The 27,368-nt window shown below is 45.2% G+C and overlaps 1 protein-coding gene across 3 annotated transcripts in view; it reads left to right on the top strand.

The window, feature by feature from the left end:
- B4GALT3 (beta-1,4-galactosyltransferase 3) overlaps positions 1-27,368 on the top strand; it is a 138,187-nt gene that overhangs the window by 64,666 nt on the left and 46,153 nt on the right. For 2 of the 3 annotated variants that reach the window (XM_030186336.1, XM_030186337.1), the window contains one exon: positions 24,481-24,795. In XM_030186336.1, coding sequence (XP_030042196.1) covers positions 24,481-24,795 — 315 coding nt within the window. Of the gene's footprint in view, positions 1-13,530; positions 13,600-24,480; positions 24,796-27,368 lie in introns of those variants that run through there. The other variant, XM_030186338.1, reaches the window with a different exon arrangement.

The following is a 27,368-nucleotide window of genomic DNA, read 5'->3' as shown; positions in this document are numbered from 1 at the left end:
AGGAACAACAGGAGGGAGGGGAAGGTGACAATTTGTCGCAAATAGATGAGCGCAAATAGTACGCTAATGTAGTCAAACAGATGTTAATGAGATCATTTCCTATTCCCTCCCAATACTCTGAGAACAACGCACAAAACAAATCGGCCTTACTGCTGAAAAAATAACGCCACCTTTGAGCAGGCACTAGGGAGTTTGAGAAGAAGATTTCTTATGATTCTTTCTTTAAAATCTGATGTCCATGCAGCCCCTAAGCACCAGTTGTGAGTCCGAGCAAACCCAAAAGAGAAAGCACACATTGGTGCCTGTTTCCTGTGTTTTAAATATAAGCCTTCCAAGTAAAAAAAATAAAATAAATTTGAAAGCTTACATTTAAAAGTGCAGAAAACAGATGCCAATGTGCTTGATGTTCGGGTTTGCCTGGTCCATATGCCCAGGAGCTGCTTACTGTGAAACTCTTCTGCACATTCGCCAAACACATGGAGCAATATAGAGGCATTATGTTTGTCTTATTGTGCAGCCCTCTCCTAATTATTCCTAGTACTCTGTTTGCTCTTTTTGGCCACCACTGCACACAGGGAGAAGACTTACTTCAGCATATCGTCTACAATGACGCCTAGGTCTTTTTCTTGAGTGCTGACTCCTAAAGTGGACTGTAGCATCAAATACTTATGATTCAGATTATTGTTCCCAATGTGCATCACTTTGCATTTGTCTATATTAACAGCACACCTATAATTTGCATACCATTTCCTATGAGCGTTGGCGAGCTGTTAGCTTACTGCGGAAGTTCTGAGCATCAGGCCATGAGTCTTTTGACTTGTCCTCTTAGCTTTGTCTTCCTTCCCTCTTGTTTCTAACCCTTGACTGCTTTTGAATTGTAAACCACATGGAGGGGCATAATCGAACTGGGCGCCCATCTTTAAGGGCGCCCTGGCGAAGGGGCGGGGCATCCTGTATTACCGAAACAAGATGGGCGTCCATCTTTCGTTTCGATAATATGGTCATGGACGGCCAAATCTAAACATTTAGGTCGACCAAAATGTTGAGATTGCCGACCTTAGAGATGGCTGATCTCGGTTTACGCGGATAATGGAAAACGAGGACGGCCATCTCAAAAGCGACTAAATCCAAGCCATTTGGTCGTGGGAGGAGTCAGCATTCGTAGTGCACTGGTCCCCTCTCACGTGCCAGAACACCAATTGGGCACCCTAGGGGGCACTGCAGTGGACTTCACAAATTGATCCCAGGTGCATACCTCCCTTACCTTGGGTGCTGAGCCCACCCAAAACCCACTACCCACAACTGTACAACACTACCATAGCCCTTAAAGGGTAATGGCGGGCACTTAGATGTGGGTACAGTGGGTTTCGGGTGGGTTTTGGAGGGCTCCCATTTACCACCACAAATGTAACAGGTGGGGGGGGGGGGATGGGCCTGGGTTCACCTGCCTGAAGTGCACTGCATTATCCACTAAAAACTGCTCCAGGGACCTGCATACTGCTGTGATGGAGCTGGGTATGACATTTGAGGCCTCCTTCTCCTCTTTTCCCGACATCACTGAAGAGGAAACTGCCCATCTTCTTTCCTTCTCGAAATGCACCACCTGTTCCTCTGACCCCATCCCCACCAACTTACTTAACACCATCTCTCCTACTGTCACCCCCTCCATCTGTCATATCCTCAACTTCTCTCTCTCCACTGCAACTGTCCCTGACACCTTCAAGCATGCTGTTGTCACACCACTCCTCAAAAAAACATCACTTGACCCTACCTGTCCCTCCAACTAATGCCCCATTTCCCTCCTACCCTTCCTCTCCAAGAAACTTTAACATGCTGTTCACAGCCGTTGCCTTGATTTTCTCTCCTCTCATACCATCCTCGATCCGCTTCAATCCGGCTTTCGCCCCCTACACTCGACAGAAACGGCACTATCTAACGGCCTGTTCCTTGCCAAATCCAAAGGTCACTACTCCATCCTCATCCTCCTCGACCTATCCGCTACTTTTGACACTGTCAATCACAATTTACTTCTTGCCACACTGTCCTCATTTGGCTTCCAGGGCTGTGTCCTCTCCTGGTTCTCCTCTTATCTCTCCCACCGTACCTTCAGAGTACATTCTCATGGTTCTTCCTCCACCCCCATCCCGCGCTCTGTTGGAGTTCCTCAGGGATCTGTCCTTGGACCCCTTCTCTTTTCAATCTACACCTCTTCCCTGGGCTCCCTGATCTCATCTCATGGTTTCCAATATCATCTTTATGCTGATGACACCCAGCTTTATCTCTCCACACCAGACATCACTGTGGAAACCCAGGCCAAAGTATCAGCCTGCTTATCCGACATTGCTGCCTGGATGTCCAACCGCCACCTGAAACTGAACATGGCCAAGACCGAGCTTACTGTCTTCCTACCCAAACCCACTTCTCCTCTCCCTCCACTCTCTATCTCAGTTGATAACACCCTCATCGTCCCCATCTCATCTGCCAGCAACCTCGGAGTCATCTTCGACTCCTCCCTCTCCTTCTCTGCGCATATCCAGCAGGTAGCCAAGACCTGTCGCTTCTTCCTCTATAACATTAGCAAGATTTTCCCTTTCCTCTCTGAGCACACCACCCGAATTCTCATCCACTCTCTCATTACCTCTCGCCTTGACTACTGCAACCTACTCCTCACTGGCCTCCCACTTAGCTATCTATCCCCCCTTCAGTCCATTCAGAACTCTGCTGCATGTCTTATCTTCCGCCTGGACCGATATACTCATATCACCCCTCTCCTCAAGTCACTTCACTGGCTTCCGATCAGGTATCGCATACAGTTCAAGCTTCCCCTACTAACCTACAAATGCACTCGATCTACAGCCCCTCCTTACCTCTCTCCCCTCATCTCCCCTTCCGTTCCTACCCGTAACCTCCGCTCTCAAGACAAATCCCTCCTTTCAGTACCCTTCTCCACCACCGCCAACTCTAGGCTCCACCCTTTCTGCCTCGCCTCACCCCATGCTTGGAATAAACTCCATGAGCCCATACGCCAGGCCCCCTCCTTGCCCATCTTCAAATCCTTACTCATAGCCCACCTCTTCAATGTTGCCTTCGGCACCTAACCACTATACCTCTCTTCAGGAAATCTAGACTGCCCCACCTTGACATTTCGTCCTTTAGATTGTAAGCTCCTTTGAGCAGGGACTGTCCTTCTTTGTTAAACTGTACAGCACTGCGTAACCCTAGTAGCGCTCTAGAAATGTTAAGTAGTAGTAGTATGAACTTGGCTGCTAATAGTGTGCTGAACTGGACAATGTTGGCACATTTAGCCACACCCATTTACCAGCCATGGCGCATATAAACAGTAATCATTGAAAATATTACACATTACAGCTCCAGTATACCCAAAATGACATAAACCAAATTAGCATACAGATTCTGCATGTAGCACAATACCAGAAAAACAGAACATTGCTATACATTGCAAAATAAGACAGCAGGTGTAAATTGTCAAATTGCACATATTCCAAACACTAAAATGAAAATAAACTTATTTTTTCTACATTTGTTGTCTTGTGACTTTGTTTTTCTGATCATGTTGGTCCCAGTCTCTGATTTCTGCTGCTCTCTATCTGCTCCCTTAACTCTACTTCCAGGGCTTCCTTTCAATTTGTTTCTTTACTTTTCTCCTTTCTTCTTCATTTCTTGCCCTACATCCATAGGTAAAAGCTGGGTCCTCCGCGGACTTGACTGGAGGAGGTATAGAGTGGATCCAGCTTTTGCCTGTTTTCTCCAGCCATGTGCAGTTTTTCTCCTCTTTTCCCTTATCTCCGTCAGTATGCATCTCCGTCCTTTCTCTTCCCTCTCCTCCATCCATGTCCAGCATTTCTCCTCTCTCTCCTCCCCTCCATCCATGTTCATCTCACTTCATCTCACGTCCTCTCTCTTCCTTCCCCTCCATCCATATCCAGCATTTCAACTCTCCCCTCTCCTCCATCCGTGTCCAGAATTTCTCCTCTCCCCTCCATCCATGTGCATCTCCTTCCTGTCTTCCCTCACTTCCATCCATGTCCAGCATTTCTCCTGCCCTCCCCTCCATCCATCCATAGCAACACTCCTCTCTCCCATGCCCTCTCTACCCATCCATGTCCAGCAATTCTCCTCTGCCCTCCTCTTCCATCTATGTTCAGTGATTCTCCTTTGCCCCCTGTCCTCCCCTCTCATCCACATCCAGTGATTTTCCTGTGTCCCCTGCCCTCTCCTCCCATCCATGTCCAGCATTTCTCCTCTCTCCCCAGCCCTCCATCCATATGCATCTTCTTCCTGTCTTCCCTCACCTCCATCCATGCCCAGCATTTCTTCTGCCCTCCCCTCCATCCATCCATGTCCAGCAACTCTCCTCTCTCCCCTGCTCTCCCCACCCATCCATGCCCAGTGATTCTCCTTTGCCCCCTGTCCTCCCCTCTCATCCACATCCAGTGATTCTCCTCTGTCCCCTGCCCTCCCATCCCATCCCCTCCATGTCCAGCGATTCTCATCTGCCCTCCCCTCCATGTCCAGTGACTCGCCCACCCCAGCCCCATCTGTGCCCTCAGTTTTCCTCAGCTGCTTTCCTTCCAGTCGCCCTTTGTTTAAAAAGTTGCAGCAGCAGCAGCGAAAAAGCAGGCTCGCCTCTAGCCCTTAAGCCTTTCCTTCTTTCTCACTGTGCCGCCTTCGCGGATACTGGAAACACGAAATTGCATCAGTGCACGCTGAGAGAGAAGGGGAAGGCTTAAAGGCTTCACTGCCGCTGCTGCGACTTTTTAAACGCAGGGCGGTTGGAAGGAAAGCAGCTGAGCAACAATATGGCAAGGAGCGACAGGAAGCGCCACAGGGCCCCTGGAGGCACGAGGCCCTGTGCGACTGCTCCTGTCGCCCCTGCCTAAGACTGGCCCTGCATACGTCACTACAACTTACATCTATTGATTGTGCCTGGCTGATGTAAGCCACTTTTGTTTTCTGTTTGAGTCTTACAAGCTTTGCTCTCAGGTCTGGAGCCAGACCCTAGAACTCGGAGAATAACCGAGAAGGACTTACAGACTATGCTTGGGTGGTGGCAGCCCCACCAGTCACAGACTGTGTTGTGGGCCTGCCAGTAAGAGGCCTTTTTAAGATTGTGCTTCTTGAACTACAGAGACGGTTTACCTTGTATTCCAGGCCCTTTGATATAACAGGCCTCAAGATTCAAATAAACACTTGTCTTCATTTATATCCCTTTGTCCAGCTGTGTTGTTTCACAGGCCCACCCTCAACCCTCGCTCGGGTATCACAGTTAGGCTTGTTTAATAACCCGCTTAGGGTCAGACCATCAAAGCGGTGTACGTGAGAGAAATCAAAGGGAGAATAATAATACAATAATAACATACAAATAATATCATGAACAGGGGAACGTTTGACAGCAGCAACTTACAATAACAGACCCCCCTCACAAAACAAAACAACAAAAGCAAAGACAATTCTTCTGTGGCTCAACAGTTTATGGATTTGCCATCACAGATTACTACTGAAGATCAAATAGTTCCTTTGAAATCATAAAGTATTAGTCTAGGCGTGCTCCTAAACCAGGGCTTACCAAACTGGGGGTTACAGCTTGTGACCTAAAAAAAGCAATCCTTGGTCTGCTCCTCTAAACAAGTCACTATAATCAGGACTGCAGGGACAGAAAGTGTGGAAAGATGACCGTGTTGGCTGGGAAGATAGGCCTCCAAGGTGGAGTTACCTGCTTTCTGTGGCTGCGATAATGGGTTTGTGACAATAATGTTTGATAAGCACCGTCCATAAAATCACAGGTAAAAGAACTAGTAAAAAATATGTTCTTTAGACTGCAGCTGTGCATGACATTGAAAAATAGTCTACATTTCGATGATTTAACTGGATTACTGCAACTCTTTGTACACAGGCCTCTCCTGTTCCCTAGTAAGGTCACTGCTGATCAAACAAAATGCTATAGCTAGGATCTTATGAGAAGTAGGGAGACATGAACATATTACCCTAACCCTCACTTCCCTACACTGGTTACCAGCATATTATCGCATTAGGTTTAAAGTGCCGACTTTGATACATCGAGCATTGTCTAACGAGACACCTCAGTACATCAGCACTGTTTTAAGACTTTAAACTGGCCAGGTCTTTATGCTTAGAGGGGACCCGTTTCCTGCATATATAACATAGAGGCATATTTTCAAGCACTTAGCCTCCCAAAGTTCCATAGAAACCTATGGAACTTAGCCTCCCAAAGTGCTTTGAAAATATGCCTCATAGTAACATAGTAGATGACAGCAGAAAAAGACCTGCACGGTCCATCCAGTCTGCCCAACAAGATAACTCATATGTTCCACTTTTTGTGTATACCTTACCTTGATTTTTACCTGTCTTTTTCAGGGCACAGACCGTATAAGTCTGCCCAGCACTATCCCTGCCTCCCAACCACCGGCTCGCACAGACCGTATAAGTCTGCCCAGCACTATCCCCGCCCCCCAACCACCAGCCCCGCCTCCCACCACCGGCTCTGGCACAGACTGTATAAGTCTGCCCAGCACTATCCCCGCCTATGTCATCAGTGAGACAGCTCCACCTGAGCAAAACTAGAAGCAGGGCTTTTTCTGTAGCTGGTCTACCTAAGTGGAACAGCTTACCATTCGAATTAAGGTTGATGGAGAGTCAGAAAACAGCTTAATTTGTTTTTCCAGGCTGTTGGCAGCAGTACATAACATACTGTGAGGCAATTATTTGATTGGGAGGACTGTATATAAATGTTGCAAAGCAGGCTTTATGTGTTAATTTTATCCATGTTAATTGCTCCCTGCCTAAAACTGTAAGAACTTTTAAATGAGCACATAAATACACATATAGGTGGCGAGTCTAGAACAGGCAGTACTTATCCATATATGTGGGTGGCATGCACAAATGGAAAGGAGGTATAGTTTGCAGAATACAATTTCAGATCCTCCTAATGGTATTTAAGGTATTGAATGATGAGGCACAGTGAGGATTTGTTCAGCCCTCAGACCATCTAGGATAGGGGTGGGCAACCTTTAAACACGTACTACCCTTAGCGAGCTGTAACATTACGTAATGTCAGAACCGGAAATGCACAGAGCTCCACCTGTGATAAATAAAAATGTATTGAGATGAATGTGGAATGAATGGAGGAGCTGGAAGGAGGTAATGCTAAAGGAGTACGGGGGTATGGGAGGAGGGAGGAGAACGAGGAGGAGTGTCATTCGGTATACAGCAGGTAGAGGCAGCATGGAACTTGTGGACTCAAGATCTCTTCCAAGATGACTGGACCTCGTGGGAAGGAGGATCTGAGGAGGACTATAGCAAGCTGATGGTAAAGCCTAGTCCAAGCAATTCCATGTGGGTCTCAAGTATTTCTCTTATTGGAACATATATATGTATTCCGAAGATTGTATTATTCAATCCTGTAAATAAAGTTCAGTGAATTTTCTTGACTCTCCTGACTACTGTGTGGTTCCTGTGAGAGATCTGGAGGGAACCTAAAGTGAGTAGTTTACACCCAGTCTCCTGACCCCCAACGGCTCATAGAGTATTATTCCTGAGCTTAACCTGCCACCTGAGGTGGGATGCGCCTAAGGAGAAGCCCCGCCCACGACGATGCACGCTGGCAGAAGGCTATCGGAATCGCCGGTGCGGTCCTGGAGGGAGAACGGCGCTTCAAGGACTAAAATTAAACAGACCACGCGGATGGGGAGAGCCAGCAGAAGAGGCAGGAAAAGATGGCTTGGGTTGGGGCTTGTTAGGGTGGGCGCTGGGCGGGCCTGAAGGAAAAGTGGCTGGGCCTGGGCCCGTCCAGGCCCACCCGTGGCTACGCCCCTGGTAGCTACTGCTTGCCCCGGGATTGGTAGTATGGAATGTTCCTACTATTTGGGTTTCTGCCGGGTACTTGTGACTTTGATTGGCTACTGCTGGAAGCAGGATTGGTCTGACCCAGTATGGCTATTCTTAAGACCATGGTACTTATTTTAGAGGCACTATCCGCCCTTTAAATGTGCATAAACTGGCGTTTAGACACATGTATTGCAAGCATGTGTAAATCCCGATTTTAGAAAGCTGGGATAGACTTGTCTAAACCACCAAAATGTGCATTTGGGAAGAGGGTGTGGTGTGAGCATGTTTTGGGTGGAATTAGGTTGGGGCCGAAAGATACTTGTGCAGTCTACATTTAAGAAGAGGAATTTAAATTTATGTTCACTGACATGAGAATCAGGATTTAGACCTGCTCCTGATCCTGGTCTAGGTTTTAGTGGGGGTTTTTTTTTGTCTCCTTCCCCCCTCCCCCATCCCATCCACCAAACATGGTGCTAGTATAACCTGCTTCTCTCACCTAGGCAGGTTAAGCTCAGGAATAATACTCTATGAGCCGTTGGGGGTCGGGAGACTGGGTGTAAACTACTCACTTCAGGTTCCCTCCGGATCTCTCACAGGAACCACACAGTAGTCAGGAGAGTCAAGAAAATTCACTGAACTTTATTTACAACTGGAACTCTGCATTTATTCTCATGAAAGTCCTCAGCGTACAGCTGTGATGGTAACCAGACTCGATAATACAAAGTCACAAGAGCATACAATCTTTTCTTCTTGGGTTATGCACATTTTAAAACCCCTTTCACCTGAGCTGTAGCCAGTTGACACCCCGCAATCAACTTCTCTGATGTAGCACCATTACCAATGGAGATATGGATCCAGCACTAACTGTCCAAGTCTTTCTGGGATTTACCCTGGGAGAAATCACCAGCCGTGGGTACACAGCGTCCTACCCTTGAACCCAGTTTGTGGCGAGACTCCCCAATCTCAGCCTGCAGGTCGGCTCTTCTATAAGGCTCAGGAGATTAACAGCAATGACCTGGATCCTGCTGGCTATTCTCTCTGCACTTAAAAGGATGCATATATACACATCCCGATACTTCCAGTCCACCGGAAGCTGGGAACACACCAATTTCAGTATCTTGTGTTGCCTTTTGGCCTCACGTCAGCACTCAGAATCTTTACCAAATGCCTAGTGGTAGTCGCAGTGTCGCTACACATGCTGAGGGTGCATGTGTTCCCTTACCTTGATGATTGGCTGGTAAAGAACAAGTTGGAGGACGGTGCTCGGGAGTACATGTGGAGGACTATTCAGGTGCTAGAGCTACTTAGGGTTCGTTTTAAACTACACCAAGTCCCACCTTCACCCTGCGACCGCTGCCTTTTGGAAAACAAAGGTAGGCTCAAGGAAGGGGGATTGCATTGGACCGCCCCTGGTAAAAGGAATAATTATATACAAACAGTTTCCTTCCTTTGGCAAACCTTGGCAATAATGGCAACACCAGTAATTGAGAAGCAAAGCCAGTGTTTGACAGACTCCTATGGTCTGTGCCCTGATCATGACTAGACAGATTTAGATGGGCTGGTTTGGGGCTTTGATGACAAATTCAGTGGTTAGAGAACAAAGGACGACTTCCCTATGAGGAAAGGCTAAAGCGGCTAGGGCTCTTCAGCTTGAAGAAAAGACAGCTGAGGTGAGATATGATAGAGGTCTATAAGCTAATGAGTGGAGTGGAACGAGTAGATGTGAATCACTTGTTTACTCTTTTCAAAAATACTAGGACTAGGGGGCATGCAATGAAGCTACAAAGAAGTAAATTTAAAACAAATCAGAGAAAACATTTCTTCACTCAATGTATAATTAAACTCTGGAATTTGTTTGCAGAGAATGTGAGCAAATCTAAATAAATGTAAATGGAGTTAGCTTAGCAGAGTTTAAAAAGGGTTGGATGGCTTCCTAAAGAAAAAGTCCATAGACCATTATTAGTCCTTAGTGGAGGGCATGGACTGGTGTGGGAGGTAATGGTGCTGGGGCCGCTTGATAACAGTGATCATAATATGATCGGATTGAAGTAAGTATACATAGGAAATCAAATACGTTAGCGTTTAACTTTAAAAAAGGAGAGTGGCTGTGAGGGTCAAAAATTTACATCAGGCGTGGATGCTGTTCAAAAATACCATCCTGGAAGCCCAGGCCAAATATATTCCGTGTATTAAAAAAGGAGGAAGGAAGACCAAACGACAGCCGGCATGGTTAAAAAGTGAGGTGAAGGAAGCTATTAGAGCTAAAAGAAAATCCTTCCGAAAATGGAAGAAGGAACTGACTGAAAATAACAAGAAACAACATAAGGAATGTCAAGTCAAATGCAAAGCGCTGATAAGGAAGGCTAAGAGGGACTTTGAAAAAAAGATTGTGTTGGAGGCAAAAACATATAGTAAAAAATATTTTATGTATATTAAAAGCAGGAAGCCAGCAAAAGAATTGGTTGGACCACTAGATGACCGAGGGGTAAAAGGGGTGATCGAGGAAGAGAAAGCCATAACAGAGAGATTAAATGAATTCTTTGCTTCGGCCTTCACCGAGGAAGATTTGGGAGAGATACCGGTGCCAGAAATGGTATTCGAAGCTGACGAATCTGTTGATGAAGTATACAACCTTACCTTTTTCCTGGGGGTCAGCTTCTTAGCTGGCTTCTGTTTCTGTTGTCTGTCCTTTCTGAGCTAGCGCTCTCTCTCTATGATAGCAGCTTCCAGCAGCATGGCTCTAATTGTTTCACTATACTGCACCTGTGTGTGTGGACTGAGTTAGCTCTACCTCTCTGGGTGTACTGGCTTCAAGTGCTTCACGGTGCTGCATTGGTGTGGGTTTCAGTGTGCTGGGTTTCAGTGTGCTGTATGCCTAGGTCTAGGGAGTGTGACATCATCTGGGAGGGCCTTGATAAGGAAGTGATGTTCTTTCCTTCAGGGCCTTTGCAATGTTTGCTTTTGCTACAATTGCTATAGGGCCAGGTCAGTGTTAGTGCAGTGTGCACTTGTGACTTGTATGTGTTTGGCTCCCCTGCTTCCCCTTCTGTGGCTTTAGAAGCTCTTCTGTGCTTGGGGGTTAGTAGCCTTCTGTGTTTGGGGCTTTAGAAGCCCTTCGTTGTTGGGTTCTTTGGAAGCACTTCTGGTTCTGCTGTGTTTAAAGCACTTCTGCTTTGCTTGTGTTAGTTTCCCTGCTTTTCCCTCTTGGCCCCCCTGCTTTCCCTCTTGTTGCTGATAGAAGTACTTCAGGTTTTGGTGCTGTTAGGAGCACCTTTGGTAGCTTGGTGCTTAGGAGCACCTGTGGCAGCTTTGTATTGAACTTTCCTGCTTTTCCCTTGTGGCTCCCCTGCTTTCCCTCTGGTTGCTGATAGAAATACTTCAGGTTTTGGTGCTGTTAGGAGCACCTTTGGTAGTTTAGTGCTTTAGGAGCTCTGTGATAGCTTGGTGCTTAGGAGCACCTGTGGTAGCTTTTGTATTGTACTTTCCTGCTTTTCCTTTGTGGCTTCCCTGCTTTCCCTTGTAGTGCTTGGTAGCACCTCTGCTGTGTGTTTAGTGTTTAGTAGCACTGCTGTTGGTTCACTGTTGGGAACCTCTTGTTAGTTTAGTACTTGGAGCACTTCTGTTGCAAGCTTGCTCAAGGATCCTGGTCCCTGTGTTATCCGGTATCCGGTAAGTCCTGCCGGCCACTCAAACCCAAGGGCTCAACCCTTGGGGGGGGGGGATAGTGGCCAAGTGCAGGTGAAGCTATACGGACCAGTCCAGGGTGCTCCAGTCCGGGGTGTTCCAGTCCAGTGTTCCAGTCCTGTGTCCTCCAGTCCGGGGGATTCCAGTCCAGTGTTCCAGTCCAGTGTCCTCCAGCCCGGGGGATTCCAGTCCGTGTGTTCCGGCTCGCTGGGCGGTGCCTGCAGTCCCTGCCAGGTGCCGGTGTGCTTGCCCAGCATTGGTTGGTGGGTTTGCCTGCTGCTGTCGCTCCTCGTCAGCAGCCCAAGGGCTCACGTTTGCTCCAGAGCCTGGCCCCGCGGGCTCTGAACCTGAGAACCTGATACAAGTGTTTTCCCTTGACAAAGTGGTCAAATGCGAAACAGGCTCCTGTCGGGATTTAATGTATACCGGGGATTGAATTGAATGCAGACAAGAGACATCTATCAAGTGTATAGTGCCTAATGCCACAGCATGACCAGATAAGATTGCGGCTTCCAGCAGAGCAAAGATAAGTTAAAGTTTTCTGCACTTAATAAAGCTCAAGGAAATATTGCTGCAGTGAGATTGCAGTGGTGAAATGTATAGATAGTACACAGAGAAAAATAGGAGTAAAATATAAAAATGCTGCACAAAGACATTTAAGATTTAAATACACTAAAGGACACGAGCAGTGGTGTGCTGGAGCAGGCTCTCACAGGCTCGCAAGAGCCGGTTGTTAAGTTTTTAAGAATTTTGGGAGCCGGTTGTTAAAGTAGGGCCCTCCGTGGCTACTTTAACAACTGGCTCCCAAAATGTGGGCTTGGGCCCCCTGCTGAATTCTCTTTTACTTTGCTGGTGGGGATGCTGAGCCCTGCCAACCAAGTAAATAGACTACTGCTGCTCCCCGCTCCTTGTTTCCAGCTCTAGGCAGCTGGCTGGGACTTCTCCAGCATGTGACAGAAGTTCCAGCATGCTGCTCAGAGCAAGACGTTGGGAGTGGTGGCAGTCCATTTATTGGCTGCCAGCAAAGGTATGCCTAGCATGCCCGCACGAAGGGAGGGAGGAGAGAGAGGCAAGTGTTGCTCCCCCACCCCCCGGCCGCCCCTGACCCTTCCAACTGCAGAGCTGACTATGTCCGGAGAAAGAGCCTGTTGTTAAAAATTTACCAGCACACCCCTGGACATGAGTGTTTAGCAAGTTTTGTGTACTACCGGAGGTTAGGGACAGTCAATGATTATAAAATTGTCACAAAATCAGAGGCTCACTAGAAGCGTGATATACAGTGCCTGTGTGACTTTATGAGACGTCCCCTTATCAAATAGTCAATTGTCTATTGAGCATTTCTCGCTCCATCAGTAGTTTGTTGTGTATTATTCAAAACGTAGTGGTGGAACGTCGCCATTTTTGTGTGTCTTTCTAGAATAAGCAGCATAAAATGTATTGTTCTGTTCTGGGATCTTAGCAGTTACTTGTGACCTAGATTGGCCACTGTTGGAAACAGAATGCTGGGTTTGATGGACCTTCGGTCTGTCCCAGTATGGCAATACTTATGTATAAGGCCAGTGCTGGGCAGAGTTGTATGATCTGTGCCCTGGAAGTGGCGGGGACAGATCAGGATCAAGTATTAATTTATCTTGTTGGGAAGGCTGGACGGACCGTGCAGGTCTTTATCTGCCATTATCTACTATGTTATGAAATGAATTTTCTGTTGCAGGGTGAACGTTTTCAAAAAGTGGTAAATAAATCCTAATAAATGAATAAATTGTAGGCAGAACAGAAAGTGCCTTGTTCTGAATACCTTGGTCCTTTTGTTCATCGGCAGTTCAAAGTTAAAGTTGAGTCTGTTGGACCATGGTAAGATTGTTGTACAATTTACAACTCTAATGGAGTAATAAAGGAGGGGACAGAATAGCCTGTAGGGAAATAAAATTCAGAAACCTAAGCAAAGGTCATGTGGGAGAGGGGAGAGGCATGTAGGACACTCCCTCTTTTCCACTTGTAATTCACACCTGGAAAAGGAGTTGGTCTTTCCTTCAAACAGGGCTGAGTCTTGTAAGTAATCTTAGCCTTTTTCTTCCTCCTTTCTTTCTGTCCTAAGGTCTCTTGCTTACACACGCCTGTCCAGTTTCACTCAGAAATGACATCGATCCTCATATCTATGTTCCTGCTCCCTTCCTATGGGTGTACATGTACCTGGATCCTGCCTCTGGCTCTCATTTCTCACTGTGTGTTTGTCTTTCCACTCCCCCTCCTCCCCCATACCTGTGCATGGTTTCTCAAAGGGTTTTCCACTCTGTCTTCGCCAACATTTGTGTCACCTGCTTTCTCACTTTTTTTTTTTCATGCCGTGCTTATGCTGACAACGTTTTTGCTCGTGTTCTCTCTCTCTCTCCTTTTTTCATTCGTTGTTTTGGACCTGGGCTGCTGAGAGTGTTTGCTTATTGCGAAGAAAGATTTTTCGGACTAAAGACTATGGGAACAAAACAGCCCTAAGGATATGTTCTACAATCCCCTGTTTTGCAGTAAGCAAGCGAGCCTTCCGGAGTAGTCCCCATGCTCTGGAATGCGCACTCCCTGAAAGGCTCCGCTTTACACAAGACTTCAGGAAGCAGGTGAAAGCTTATTCATTTGCTGCATTTGTATCCCCCATTTTCCCACCTTTTTGCAGGCTCAGTGTGGCTTGCATTATGCCGTAGTGGCGATTGCCCTTTCCAGAACGAGAAATGCAAAGTGGTATTGCATTAAAGTACATAAGTTTTAGAGTAAGTTAGATAATCAGTTCATTTCCGGCTCTTCAACCAGGCTTTTGATGGAAGAAGTAAATGACACCAGCTGCACATATTATAACAAACATGTTTATCCACGCCTATCCTCCAAGATAATGTTCAAGCACCTTTCTGACCTCGTTTGCAACTCTCTTTAACTAGTCCCTTATTTTGCTTACTCCTGTTACTCTGTTTATGTATATGTTCTGTCTTTGCTTACACCCTATGCTGTCTATTAAAATGTTTTATTGTGTATTGTATTGGCATTCTAATGTATACTTTGAATATTTTTATTGTTGTAATTGTCTATTGCTTATGTTTGACCTTTTTTTTGCTTGAGTGAATTCCTTCAACAAGGTGATAAATAAATCCTAATAAATATTTAAATAAATAAATAATGGAATGCCAGATGTTTTTGCCTTCTCCCCCACCCTCCGCAGCCTTCTGTGTGTCCATCAGGGTGTATTAGAGTGGATAACAATTACAGATTTTTTTTTTAATGTTTAAAAATCATCTTTATTAATAAACAGTACAGACAGAGAAAATCACCGAGGAATCACAAACAAGCAAGCATGAAACAGAAACCCCCTCCCCTCACTATAGAGATTTTATTTTTCAATAAGTCTTTAAATTGTTTAACAAATTTTTAAAATCCATTTTGTCAAGAATAAGTGAACCTAGCTCAAGGATACCATCAGGAATAGTAGTCATAATATAGAGATAGGTTAGATTCAACTATTATTATTATTTGGGGCATTTATACCCCGCTCTTTCCCGCTTGACAGCAGGTTCAGTGCGGCTTACAAGGTATGGTACAGAGTATCGCATAGATAATACAAAGTATGGAACAAAATATCCCCGAGATGACATAATTACATAGAGTAGGACAGAGTAATAGATGTGGGGAAAGGATTGGCGTATGGGTGATACTAGTGGTGTGGAATTAGGTTTGGGAGTTAGGACGGGTCATTTGGATAGGCTTGTTTGAAGAGGTAAGTCTTCAGCAGTTTTCGGAAGGGTAGGTGTTCAGTGGTTTTTCGGATGTGTCGAGGTATGGCATTCCAGAGTTGGCTGCCTATGACAGAGAAGTTGGATGCGTAGTAGGTTTTGTATTTGAGGCCTTTGCAGCTAGGAAGATGAAGATTGAGATATGTTCGAGAAGATTTGGTCCAGTTCCTGGCTGTAAGATCGATCAGGTCGGACATGTAGCTTGGAGATTCGCCATTGAGGATCTTGTGGATCATTGTGTGGGCTTTAAGTTTATTTTTATTATTTATTTATTGCATTTGTATCCCACATTTCCCCACCTTTTTGCGGGTTCAGTGTGGCTTACAATATGAGATGAATGATGGAAATACAGATTGTTACAAATTGGTTATGGATTACATTGTGCAGAGTTATGCAAGACACTCGAAGTGTCGTTACGGAATGTAACAATGGAACACAAACATTAAAATGTTGGAAGGAGATAATGAGAGCTTAAAGGGCGATAATAAGGCATAGAGACATATGGTATGCATATTTCTGTGAGTAAAGGTATGAGTGATGTGAAATTACGGGGGATGAGAGTTCAGAAGTGGATGTTTGATGCATTAATGAACAGTGAGTGTGGATTTTATGTGTTTTGGCTCTTTCCGTAGATTTTTTCAAAAAGATGGGTTCCTTGATGGGGAGCCAGTGAAGTTTTTTCCGTAGTGGTGTTGCGCTTTCGAATCGTGATTTGCCAAAGATGAGTCTAGCTGCTGTGTTTTGGGCGGTTTGGAGCTTTTTCATGATTTGGGCTTTGCATCCAATGAAGATGCTGTTGCAGTAGTTGGCATGGGTAAGTACTGTGGATTGTACTAGATTGCGGAAAGTTTTCTGTGGGAGGAATGGTTTCACTCTTTTCAGTACCCACATCATATTGAACATCTTCTTCGTCATGGTTTTTGCATGAGATTCTAAAGATAGGTGTTTGTCTAATGTTACTCCTAGGATTTTTAGATTGTCAGATATTGGGATGGTGACGTCGGGGGTGAGTAGGGTGGTTGGGAGCTGAGTAGCATGTTGTGATGAAAGGATTAGACATTGAGTTTTTTCTTTATTCATTTTCATCTTGAAGGCGTTGAAGGATACCATCGGGAATAGTAGTCATAATATAGAGGTAGGTTAGATTCGACTATGCTAGAGCAGTGGGTTCTCAATCCCGACTTCGGAATATTTAGCCAGTCAAGTTTTTGGATGCCCACAATGGATTTGCATGAAAGATTTGCATATGGTTAAAATAGTTCATGCAGATTTATTTCCTACATATTCATTGAGGACAACCAGAAAAAGGGATAAGTGTTGCCAAACCGCTTTTATTAAAATTTGGCCCTTAAAGAGTGCACTAGGTATCAGGAGGAGCGAATACGAGCAAACTTCCCCTTCCAGTGGGCAAGTGTGTTAAGTATCTGAGGTCCATTTGCATCGGAGATGTCAAAGCTACATAAGGCAAATTATGGCCCATTATTCACAGAATTAGTAATGGAGCAGTTCTGTAAACTGTGTCTAGAAGGATGTGCTTTATGTGTGTCAAAGTTGCCATTAATTGACAGGTGTCTATCAGGCTCATTTTCAAAAGAGAAAAACATCAAAAAAGTGACATAAGTTTGCATTTGGACGTTTATCTCACAATGACGTCCAAATCAGCATTTTTGAAACCTATTTTTAGACGTCTTTCTCTGAAGTCCATCAGAAGGACATCTAAATCTCAAGGGGGCATGCCAAGGGGTGTGTTCAAGGCGGGACTTGGGCATTCCTAAGACTTAGACGTCTTTCAGCCATAATGGAACAAAACAAAAACGTCCAAGACTAAAACTTAGACGTTTCGAGCTAGACCTGTTTTTATAACGAATAGCTGCAGTGGGAATTGAACCCACTTCCCCAGGATCAAGGTCTGCTGCACTATCCACTAGCCTACTCCTCTACTCCAGACAAGAAGTGCCCCAAATGACCAGATGACCACTGGAGGGAATCGGGGATCACCTTACTCCCCCAAATCACAAAACGTTTTTCCAAACAGCATTTTCAAAAGGAAAAGAGAGACTTATTTTTGTAGAAAATGACCTTTCCTGTTCTGATTTTGGACGTTTTACAAAAAACATCCAAATTGAGACTTAGAAGTCATATCCAAAAATGCCCCTTGTACATTTGACTTGCCCAAAGACACAAGGAGCAGCAGTGGGAATTGAACCTATGTTTCCAGGATCAAAACCCGCTGCAGTAACCATTAAGCCACTCCGTCTCTGTTCCAAAATGGACCAAAAAAAGGACGTCCAAATCACAAGATGTCCATAGCATTTTCGAACACAAAAGATAGATGTCTATCTTTTTCGAAAATGACCTTCTTTCCTGTTCAGAATTTGGACGTTTTTGTAAAACTTCCAAATTCTGATTTAGACGTTCTATCGAAAATGCCCCTCCACATACACTAGGCGTTCATTATTCTATATGGTAGTCCGTCAGTGGCGTAGCACCTAACTGCGAGGGTTCCTGAGAGTGGGTAGGCTTTGGGCATGTCTCCTAGTTTATAGAATATTATACATTATGAGCTAGATTCTTTATATGGCATCTGAAAAATCCACACGGAATAAATTTCTACCTAAGCGTATTCTCTAAGCAGCGCCTAGATTTAGGCATGGTACCTACCTGTCCCTCCAACTACCGCCCAATTTCCCTCCTACCCTTCCTCTCCAAGATACTTGAACGCGCCCGTTCATAGCCGTTGCCTTGATTTTCTCTCCTCTCATGCCATCCTCGATCCGCTTCAATCCGGCTTTCGCCCCTACACTCGACAGAAACGGCACTATCTAAAGTCTGCAATGACCTGTTCCTTGACAAATTCAAAGGCCACTACTCCATCCTCATCCTCCTCGACCTATCCGCCGCTTTTGACACTGTCAATCACAATTTACTTCTTGCCACACTGTCTTCATTTGGGTTCCAGGGCTCTGTCCTTTCCTGGTTCTCCTCTTATATAGAATACACTTAGTTGATATCGCAGAGCCTAGAACTATGCGCATCCATTTACACCAAGGGAAACGTGGCGTAAATACTGGCGCGTAGATTTAAGCGCAGAGGGGCATATTCTGTAACAGTGCATGTAAATTTTTACAATGCTCATGAAACATCCATTTCTCCGCCCATAACCATGCCCCTTTTTGGCTCCGTGCATTAAAATTTGGGCACTCTGCATTACAGAATACACTTAGCAAGTTATGCGTGTAAATTCAAAATTTTGCCAATTAGTGTTAATTATTACTTAAGTGTTAAAGACGCTGATTAGCTTGTTAAGCCAATTAAGTTATGCGCGTCATTATAGAGTACGCTTGGATTTCAGCACCGATCTCTAGGCACGATATATAGAATCTGGGGGTATGTGCATCACTTAGCACCGACGCCAGAAATCCAGGAATGGCCTAGGATCTTCCTCCTGGAACTTGGAAGCTGTGGGGTGGAGCCTGAATCTTTCATGCTGAGCCTGTTCAGGTATATTTATTAAAGACTCTCTTTACAAAATCCTGAGTGGTGTAGAAGTGAATCGATTTTTTTTTTGCTCTTTCAAAAAGTACAAAGACTAGGGGACACTCAATGGTGTTACATGGAAAACTTTTAAAATAAATAGGAGGAAATATTTTTTAACTCAATGAATAGGTAAGCTCTGGAACTCGCTGCCAGTTACTTGTGACCTCGATTGACCACTGTTGGAAGCAGGATACTGGACTAGATGGACCATTGGTCTGACCCAATATGGCTGTTCTTATGTTCTAAGAGGGTGTGCTAAAGCTGACATTACACTAGTTTTCTGTAAAGGCGCACACAGCATTGTGGGGGAGGGGCCTAAACTGAGATCTGGAAAGTTGGAGATGTTTTGTGTTTATCCTGGTTGGGAAGAATTTTTAAGTGTGAAGATGGTAATACTCCCAAGATTTCTTTATCTTTTTTCAAGTTTTACTGGTCAAGATTCCAGAAAGGGTGTTAAGGAAAATGCAGAAAAAGATCTTTAGAATCATTTGGAGACACAGAACTTCCAGGGTGGTGAGGAAGGCTCTTTACTTCCCAAAGATCTTTGGAGGTCTCGCAGTGTCAGACTTTAAAGTATATTGTGAAATGGCACAGCTTAAGGCAATGTGGGATTTACTTATTTATTTATATTTTGCTCATACCTTTTTCAGTAGTAGCTCAAGATGAGTTACATTCAGGTACACTAGGTATTTCCCTGTCCCTGGATGGCTCACAATCTAAGTTTATACCAGAGGCAATGGAGGGTTAAGTGACTTGCTCAAGATCACAGGGAGCAGCAGTGGGATTTGAACCGGCCACTCCTTCGCTCCATTGGCATAGGAGAAGGGATCAACAGATATAGGAAAGGAAAAGGGTAGACTAGATTGTAGGATTAGGGGGAGGAGCATAGGCGTAGTTTGACTGTTTCATTTGGGGGGGAGGGCAAAGGATGGGCGGACCATATTAGCATATTCATTTGCATATATACATATGCAAATGAATATGCTAATATGGAGGAAGGAATTGAAATTTACAGGCAAAATATCACAGATGCACATTTCAAAAAGCTCATATTTCAATTAATAAATTCTGAATATAATACTTTTATCTACCTTTGTTGTGTGATCATTTAGTTTTTCTATTCGCTTTGGTCCCAGTGTCTTCTATTGTATGCAGTGTCTTCTTTCCAGTAGGCTTCCCTCTGCTCCCCACCCTCCCAGTTCCATACATCTCTTGCTCCTTCCCTCTGCTCCCCACCCGTCCCAGTCCCATCCATCTCTTGCTCCTTCCCTCTGCTCCCCACCCCTCCCAGTCCCATCCATCTTCCATCTGCTCCCCACCCCTCCCAGTTCCATCCATCTTCCTTCTGCTCCCCCCCTCCCCCGCGAGGTCCAAGATCATGACTCCATCTGCCTCCCTCCCTCCCTCCCTCCGGAGCAGGTAACAGTCTTCTTCAGCTTTTCTGTGTTCCTGGCAGCGGTAGCAATGTACACGCTGCCTTCGGTCTGCCCCGGAAGCCTTCTCTTCAAGTTCCTGTTCCCACCTATGCGGGAACAGGAACTTGAAGAGAAGGCTTCGGGGCAGAGCCGAAGGCAGCGTGTACGTCGCTACCGCTGCCAGGAACGCTGAAAAAGACTGCGCCGGAGAGAGGGAGGAAGAGAGGGGGGCAGACGGACACGCTCCTCTCCGTCCGCTTGGCTTCCCTGCCCTCTCTGCGTCCCGCTCGAAAGGAAGTGACGTCAGAGGAAGACGGGACACAGAGAGGGCAGGGAAGCCAAGCGGACGGAGAGGAGCGCGTGCCTGCTTGTTTTTTCTTTTTAACTACTGGCGTGGCGGCGCCTCATCATTGTTTGGGGGGGCATTGCCCCCCCTCGCCCCCCCCCCCCCAGTCTACGCCCATGGGGAGGAGAGGGGAAGAAAGTTGAGTAACCTTTCCACTGTTCATACATAGAAGCTGTGGGAGAAGTTTAGGGCAGCCCTCTTGGAGGGGGAGGCGCATATCGCATCTCATACCGATTAGGGGTTCCCACATGGATTGAAAGCATTGGGGCAATTACTAGATGAGGGGGACTTTCAAGGGATATAAGGGCTTTAGTGGTGGGATAAATTGGATGTTTTCAATTTAAGCATTATATAATAAGTTGGCTATAGTCTGAATATTGTTTGAAATTCTGTGCAAATGGTAATAGTCAGCTATATATAAGCTATATATGTTTCCATAGCCTAGCCAAGCGAGAGATTCCTGAACACATTTGTGCCAATATTCAAAGCAATTTAACTGTCCAGAAATGGCTCCTGGCTGGTTAAATTGTCTGTTTAGGGCTAATTAAATCTCAGTGGCACATAACTGGTTAGTACCACTGAAAATAACTGGTTAGTGCCGAACTGCAAACTGGCTTATATTGAGTGTGTTCCGGGGACAGAGCCAGCACTTGGCCGATTAAGTGCCGATTTTTCAGCATGTAGCCAGCCAGGTTAACGACATAAATGGTTGTCCTGTCTTTATGCAGTAAACTCATAGTATGGGTACTTTGATAAAATTGCGATATCCTCTGGTGGACGTTTATATAGTCATTGTTGATTGTACACGGACAGTTGATGTTGAACTTAAGACTTTGGTTAAAAATGGCTCTTCCAACAAGCCTTTCCATCATCATCATCATCACACTAGCTGTTATGTCAGTTTTTTCGCAGTTTGGAGTAGCCCTTTCTCTCTTCCTTCCCGTCTGTTGTAAATTTATTTATTAGGGAAAGAGAAATTGGACTTGATATACTGCCTTTCTGTGGTATTTTGCAACTACATTCAAAGCGGTTTACATATATACAGGTACTTATTTTGTACCTGGGGCAATAGAGGGTTAAGTGACTTGCCCAGAGTCACAAGGAGCTGCAGTGGGAATCGAACCCAGTTCCCCAGGATCAAAGTCCGCTGCACTAACCACTAAGCTACTCCTCCACTCATTCCACCAATAAGACCCAACCTCATCAATGATGTCACAATGGCTTGATTGCCCGATACTTGGCTCACTTCTGATATTGTGATGTCATAAGGGAAAGGGGGAAAGGGAAATGGGACTTGATATACCGCCTTTCTGAGGTTTTTGCAACTACATTCAAAGCGGTTTACTTATATTCAGGTACTTATTTTGTACCTGGGGCAATAGAGGGTTAAGTGACTTGCCCAGAGTCACAAGGAGCTGCAGTGGGAATCGAACCCAGTTCCCCAGGATCAAAGTCCGCTGCACTAACCACTAGGCTACTTTATGTACTGCCTTTTTGAAGGAATTCACTCAAGGCGGTGTACAGTAAAAACAGATCAAACATGAGCAAGAGGCAATTAGAGCAGTAAAAATATTCGAACAACAATACAAAGTATGGCATGATATACTACTTGCAATGACAACACAATAAGTACTAGAACATTATAATTGGTAGTGAACGCAAAGTTGTAACATATAGATGAGTAAGAAAGTAGGAAGAAATAGAAAGTAAGGTGATTGATTTGAAGAAAGTTGTCATGTGTGCAAGGTTTCTCTTGTTCTTTCCTATCGACCATTGTAGTTCCTTTCTTTACTTTGACTACTGTTTTATGAGTATTGTACACTGCTTTGAACTGCCGGTAGATAAGACGGTATAGCAAGTATCAATCAATCAATCAATAAATAAACCTTTGGAGTTTTTATTATGATGGTTTTTTATGATTGTGTTCATTAACAATTGTTTTAATTTCTGGTTTGGATTTCCTTGGTCCACTCGTACTTTGTATAACAGACAACGACCCCCCCCCCCCCCCACCCCACTTCTCAGCAAATATTTTGCTGAATTGCTGTAAATCAAGTTGCAGTAATCCAAATGGCTTGAGACCATAACTTGCTTTGTCTTTGACCACAATCTTTGGGTAGGCTTCTGCAGTGGCGTTCCTAGGGGGGGCGGTGGGTGCGGTCCACCCCGGGTGCACGCCACTGGGGGGGTGCCGCGTGCGCCTGTCCAGGTTACTTCCTGTTCCGGGGCAGAGAAGAAGCATAGAACAACGGAGGACAGGCGCGCGCGGCACCCCCCCAGCGTCGTGCACCTGGCGGGGGGGGGGGGGTTCCTTCGTGGGGGTGTCTTTTCGCCGGGGGGGGGGGGCATCAGCGATCCGCCCCAGGTGCCAGCCCCCCCCAGGAACGCCACTGGGCTTCTGAAGTTTCCATCTTATTATTTATTTAAAAATATTTATAATCCATCTGTCTCAAATTCTAGGCAGCTGACAAATGCTTGAACATAAACCTGGGTTGTGCTTTTTATCATCATTTTAGTGAGCATGCAGACATTCCTTTTACCAATGCAGAAGCTGTAATGATTTTGATTTAAATCCTATTAATCCTGTTTCCTACCTAGAGATTGTAGGTCCTGATTTAAATCAAGTTTGACCTGGTATATGACTTGTGTATCGGTCATTGCTGGCCCATTTTATATCCCAGGTTTTCCTGGTCCAGCAGATTCTGACATGGTCAATGTGTCCGTTCCCTCTTCTGTGTGGTGACGGCCACACTAGAGCCGCTGACTGTGTGGTGGGAGTTAGGCTTGTTTATTTGTTTAAAAATGTTTGTTCCGTCAATCGCCAACCAGCTCTAGGAAGTTTTCCAAGAAGCGCATGAAATAACAGTGCTCATATTTCTTGCTCTCCCCCACACCCACCCTATGACAGTTACTATGCTTTGGTGGTGCTGAGACTGATGAGGACTCAGCACCATGGACATCATGGATTTACCTGAAGCACAGGGTTTTGTTTTTCATTCTATTTTTATTTTTGTTACATTTGTACCCTGCGCTTTCCCACTCATGGCAGGCTCAATGCGGCTTACATGGGGCAATGGAGGGTTAAGTGACTTGCCCAGAGTCCCACTAGCAACATTCCATGTAGAAGTCGGCCCTTGCAGATCAGCAATGTGGCCGCGCTGGCTTCTGCTTCTGTGAGTCTGACGTCCTGCACGTACGTGCAGGACGTCAGACTCACAGAAACAGAAGCCTGCGCAGCCTTCTACATGGAATGTTGCTAGTGGAATAGCAACATTCCATGTAGAATCTCCAATAGTAGCAACATTCCATGTAGAATCTCCAATAGTATCTATTTTATTTTTGTTACATTTGTACCCCGCGCTTTCCCACTCATGGCAGGCTCAATGCGGCTTACTAGTCTGTACCAATGGCCTTGGAACACATCATTTTTTTTAAACTAAAGGCAGCTACTGTTGGCATTAAATACAGAAGTGCATTGAAGGATAAATGAGTAATTATAGCTATATCTATTTATGCCTAACGTAGAATTTGTAGTCATCAAAATATTGATAAAATATAAAACGTGTTAAAGCCAAGAAGGAAAGGAGACTCTGGAATAAGATCAAGAGAGGGTGTAACAGGATTAAGTAAGATTGTCACTTCATCCAAGTCAACTGGAAAAGGCTGATCCAGTCCTGGTTTTGCTTCTTGGAGCTGCAGCTCTGATTTCACTAGGAAAAGCAAGACTCCATGTATGCAGAGAAGCCAAACCGGGACTAACCCTATTTCTCTGGGATGACCTGGGTGAAGTAGTTGGAATCAAGGGTCACTGTTCTACAAAAGGTACTATGCTGCAATCTAATTTGCCATTCTTTCTTTCTAGTGTTACCTTGGTCGGGGGACAGCCGCCTGCTGCCACGGCTGAGGAAGAGACCCGCCTCTGTAATGATCCGCAGGATGTTGGAGCGGCCCTGCACCCTGGCCATGCTGATTGGCTTCCAGTTCGCCTTCATGGTCTACTTCTCTTTCGGAGGCTTCCGGAATTTGGCATCGATATTTGGCCGCACCTCTGACCCGGCATACGACTACTCCCACACCCATGATATATACGGGAACCTTAGCCACCTGGCTTCCCAGCATGCCCGGGGGGCCTCTGCAGAGTCCCTCCCCTACTGTTCGGAGCGTTCTCCACACCTGAGTATGTGTGCAGTAACTTGATGTGTATTTAATTAATTAATTATTTTGTAATATTTAGCTCATGGTAGTGCAAGACAAGTTACATTCAAGTACAGTGGATATTTCTCTGTCCCCAGAGGGCTTACAATATAAGGGGCCCTTTTACGAAGCTGTACTAATAAATGGGTTTAGCGCGTCCTTATGCAGGGCTTTCCCGTACGCTAGGCCCATGTTTAGTGCATCCGTCAAAAAGGACTTTTTCCCCATTTCGTGAATATATAGCCACATACTGATGTTAGCATTTGTGCGTGGCCATTGAAAAAATCTTACAGCGGGAGCACTTACCACCTCTATTTAGGAGGTGCTAATGACTCTCATGGTATGGATGTGCTAACCAGTTAGCACGGCAATGATGTGAATGCACTATCTAATTATTGTACATAAGTAATGCCACACTGGGAAAAGAACAAGGGTCCATCGAGCCCAGCATCCTGTCCACGACAGCAGCCAATCCAGGCCAAGGGCACCTGGCAAGCTTCCCAAACGTACAAACATTCTATACATGTTATTCCTGGAATTGTGGATTTCTCCCAAGTCCATTTAGTAGCGGTTTGTGGACTTGTCCTTTTCACTTATATACACTGTCAGCTGGCACATTTGCTTATTTCCGATCTGAGGAAGAAGGGCAACCTTTGAAAGCTAATCAAGAAATGTATTAAGTTATGTCCAATAAAAAAGGTATCATCTTATTTTCTTTTCCATGTTTTATTTTGTTTGATTTCTATTGATAACCTTTAAGAGTGGACTAACACGGCTACCACACCTCTCTAAAAAAGAGCTAAAAGTCGGGCTTTAATTGTGTAGTTAAGGAATCGCGCTATGACCAGTCTCGGTTTGTTTGCATTCTCCTTACGGATCCCAATTCTGTGCATGTGTTCCACCTGCATAAGGCCTATCTCAGATGGTAGAACCCAAAGTTTGAGGCAGCCATTTCTGAGTCAGGTCCATTAAAGCAGAATCGGGAACATCCTCTGGGATACCAATAATCCGTAGGTTCTTTCGTCGTCCCCTGTTTTCCTGGTCCTCCACCTTATCTGACAGAGACTATACCTGCTCCTCCAGCGCGCCTGTTCGTCCTTCCATCGATGCCACCCGGTCCTCCTGCCCAGATATGCGATCCTCAACCTGCTGTATTCTTACCGCATGGCTAGCGACACAGTCTTTGACCTCCTTCATACCAACATTTAGCTTTGCCAGCTTATCAAGGAGCTGAGACAAGTTATGCATAGAAACATGCACTGTGTCTTCTGAAAGTTCTTGCTGCGAGCAAACATGCGGTGCGGGCGAAGCCATTTTTTTCAGAGCCAACGCTGCCTTCTCTCTGCCTGGCTTCACAGATTTCGTTGGCATACCCAGACTGCTCGGGAATCTCTAGCCAAAAAAAGTTGTTCTTTTTCCCACACAGTAGTCAGCACTGTCTCTCTGCTATTTTGTGTTCTCACACCAAGAAAAAACAGCTTAAAGAAGGTAAGGGCGAGGGGAGCAGAGCTAAAGACATCCGCTCAGGCCATTACCATCACGTGACCCCCGAATATTCAGCTCTTCAGCCGCTGGAAATGATCCGGATGCTAGCTGATATTTGGACCAGTGCCCGGATAACTATAGGACAGCTTTTTTGCTACTCAAACTTTATCTGGGTGTAGAAGAATAGATTTCAAAGTTTCATGCTTTGTGCTCAAACTTTTTCGAGAGGATATTCCAGAAGGGTTTATGACTTTTGCATTCCTGTCTGTGCCTCAGAGACAGGAGTTGCCTTCTGGAGATATCCTGGGGGGGGGGGGTACCCTCGCGTTAATCTTTACTCCCCCAGGCAGAATTCCAGGCAAGAAAAAACTCTACTAAATAAGTATTAGACATAATAAATGTTTATTCAAATTATCAAAGAAGCCAATCAGTAATTATTGAAATAGTAACAAATAAGCTACTAATACAGTATAATATGTAGCAAATAAAAACAGATTTTTCCCTGGGAGCTGTCAATATGTCCACCTGCTAGTGGACACACTGAGGCTCTCCATCCTCAGTTCTGTTTCCTCTTAAATACTTTTTCTTCCTTTCTTCATTATCTGTTCAAACTTCTGCTGCACAACTAATATTCCGCCAGTGTCGTTATACTCATATTAGCCCTCTCCTCAAGTCACTTCACTGGCTTCCTATCTGTTTCCGCATACAGTTCAAACTCCTCTATTTGACCTATAAGTGCATTCACTCTGCAGCTCCTCAGTACCTCTCCACTCTCATCTCTCCCTACATTCCTCCCCGGGAACTCCGTTCACTGGGTAAATCTCTCTTATCTGCACCCTTCTCCTCCACTCCTAACTCCAGACTGTTCCTTTTATCTTGCTGCACCATATGCCTGGAATAGACTTCCTGAGCCGGTACATCAAGCTCCATCTCTGGCCGTCATGTAAGTTTTCATTAGATAATGGGTAAAATTACTCTGTTACTGCCCTCACCCTCTTGCTAAGGCTATAGTTTTACCCACACCCACTTACTTCTCCTTTTGATTGTTTATCTGGATGCTGGACATATCCT

Source organism: Microcaecilia unicolor, chromosome 14 (assembly GCF_901765095.1).
Source record: "Microcaecilia unicolor chromosome 14, aMicUni1.1, whole genome shotgun sequence".
NCBI classification, from domain to species: domain Eukaryota; kingdom Metazoa; phylum Chordata; class Amphibia; order Gymnophiona; family Siphonopidae; genus Microcaecilia; species Microcaecilia unicolor.
The sequence above is the reverse complement of the archived record's forward strand: the minus strand, read 5'-3'. Positions and strand labels throughout refer to the sequence as shown.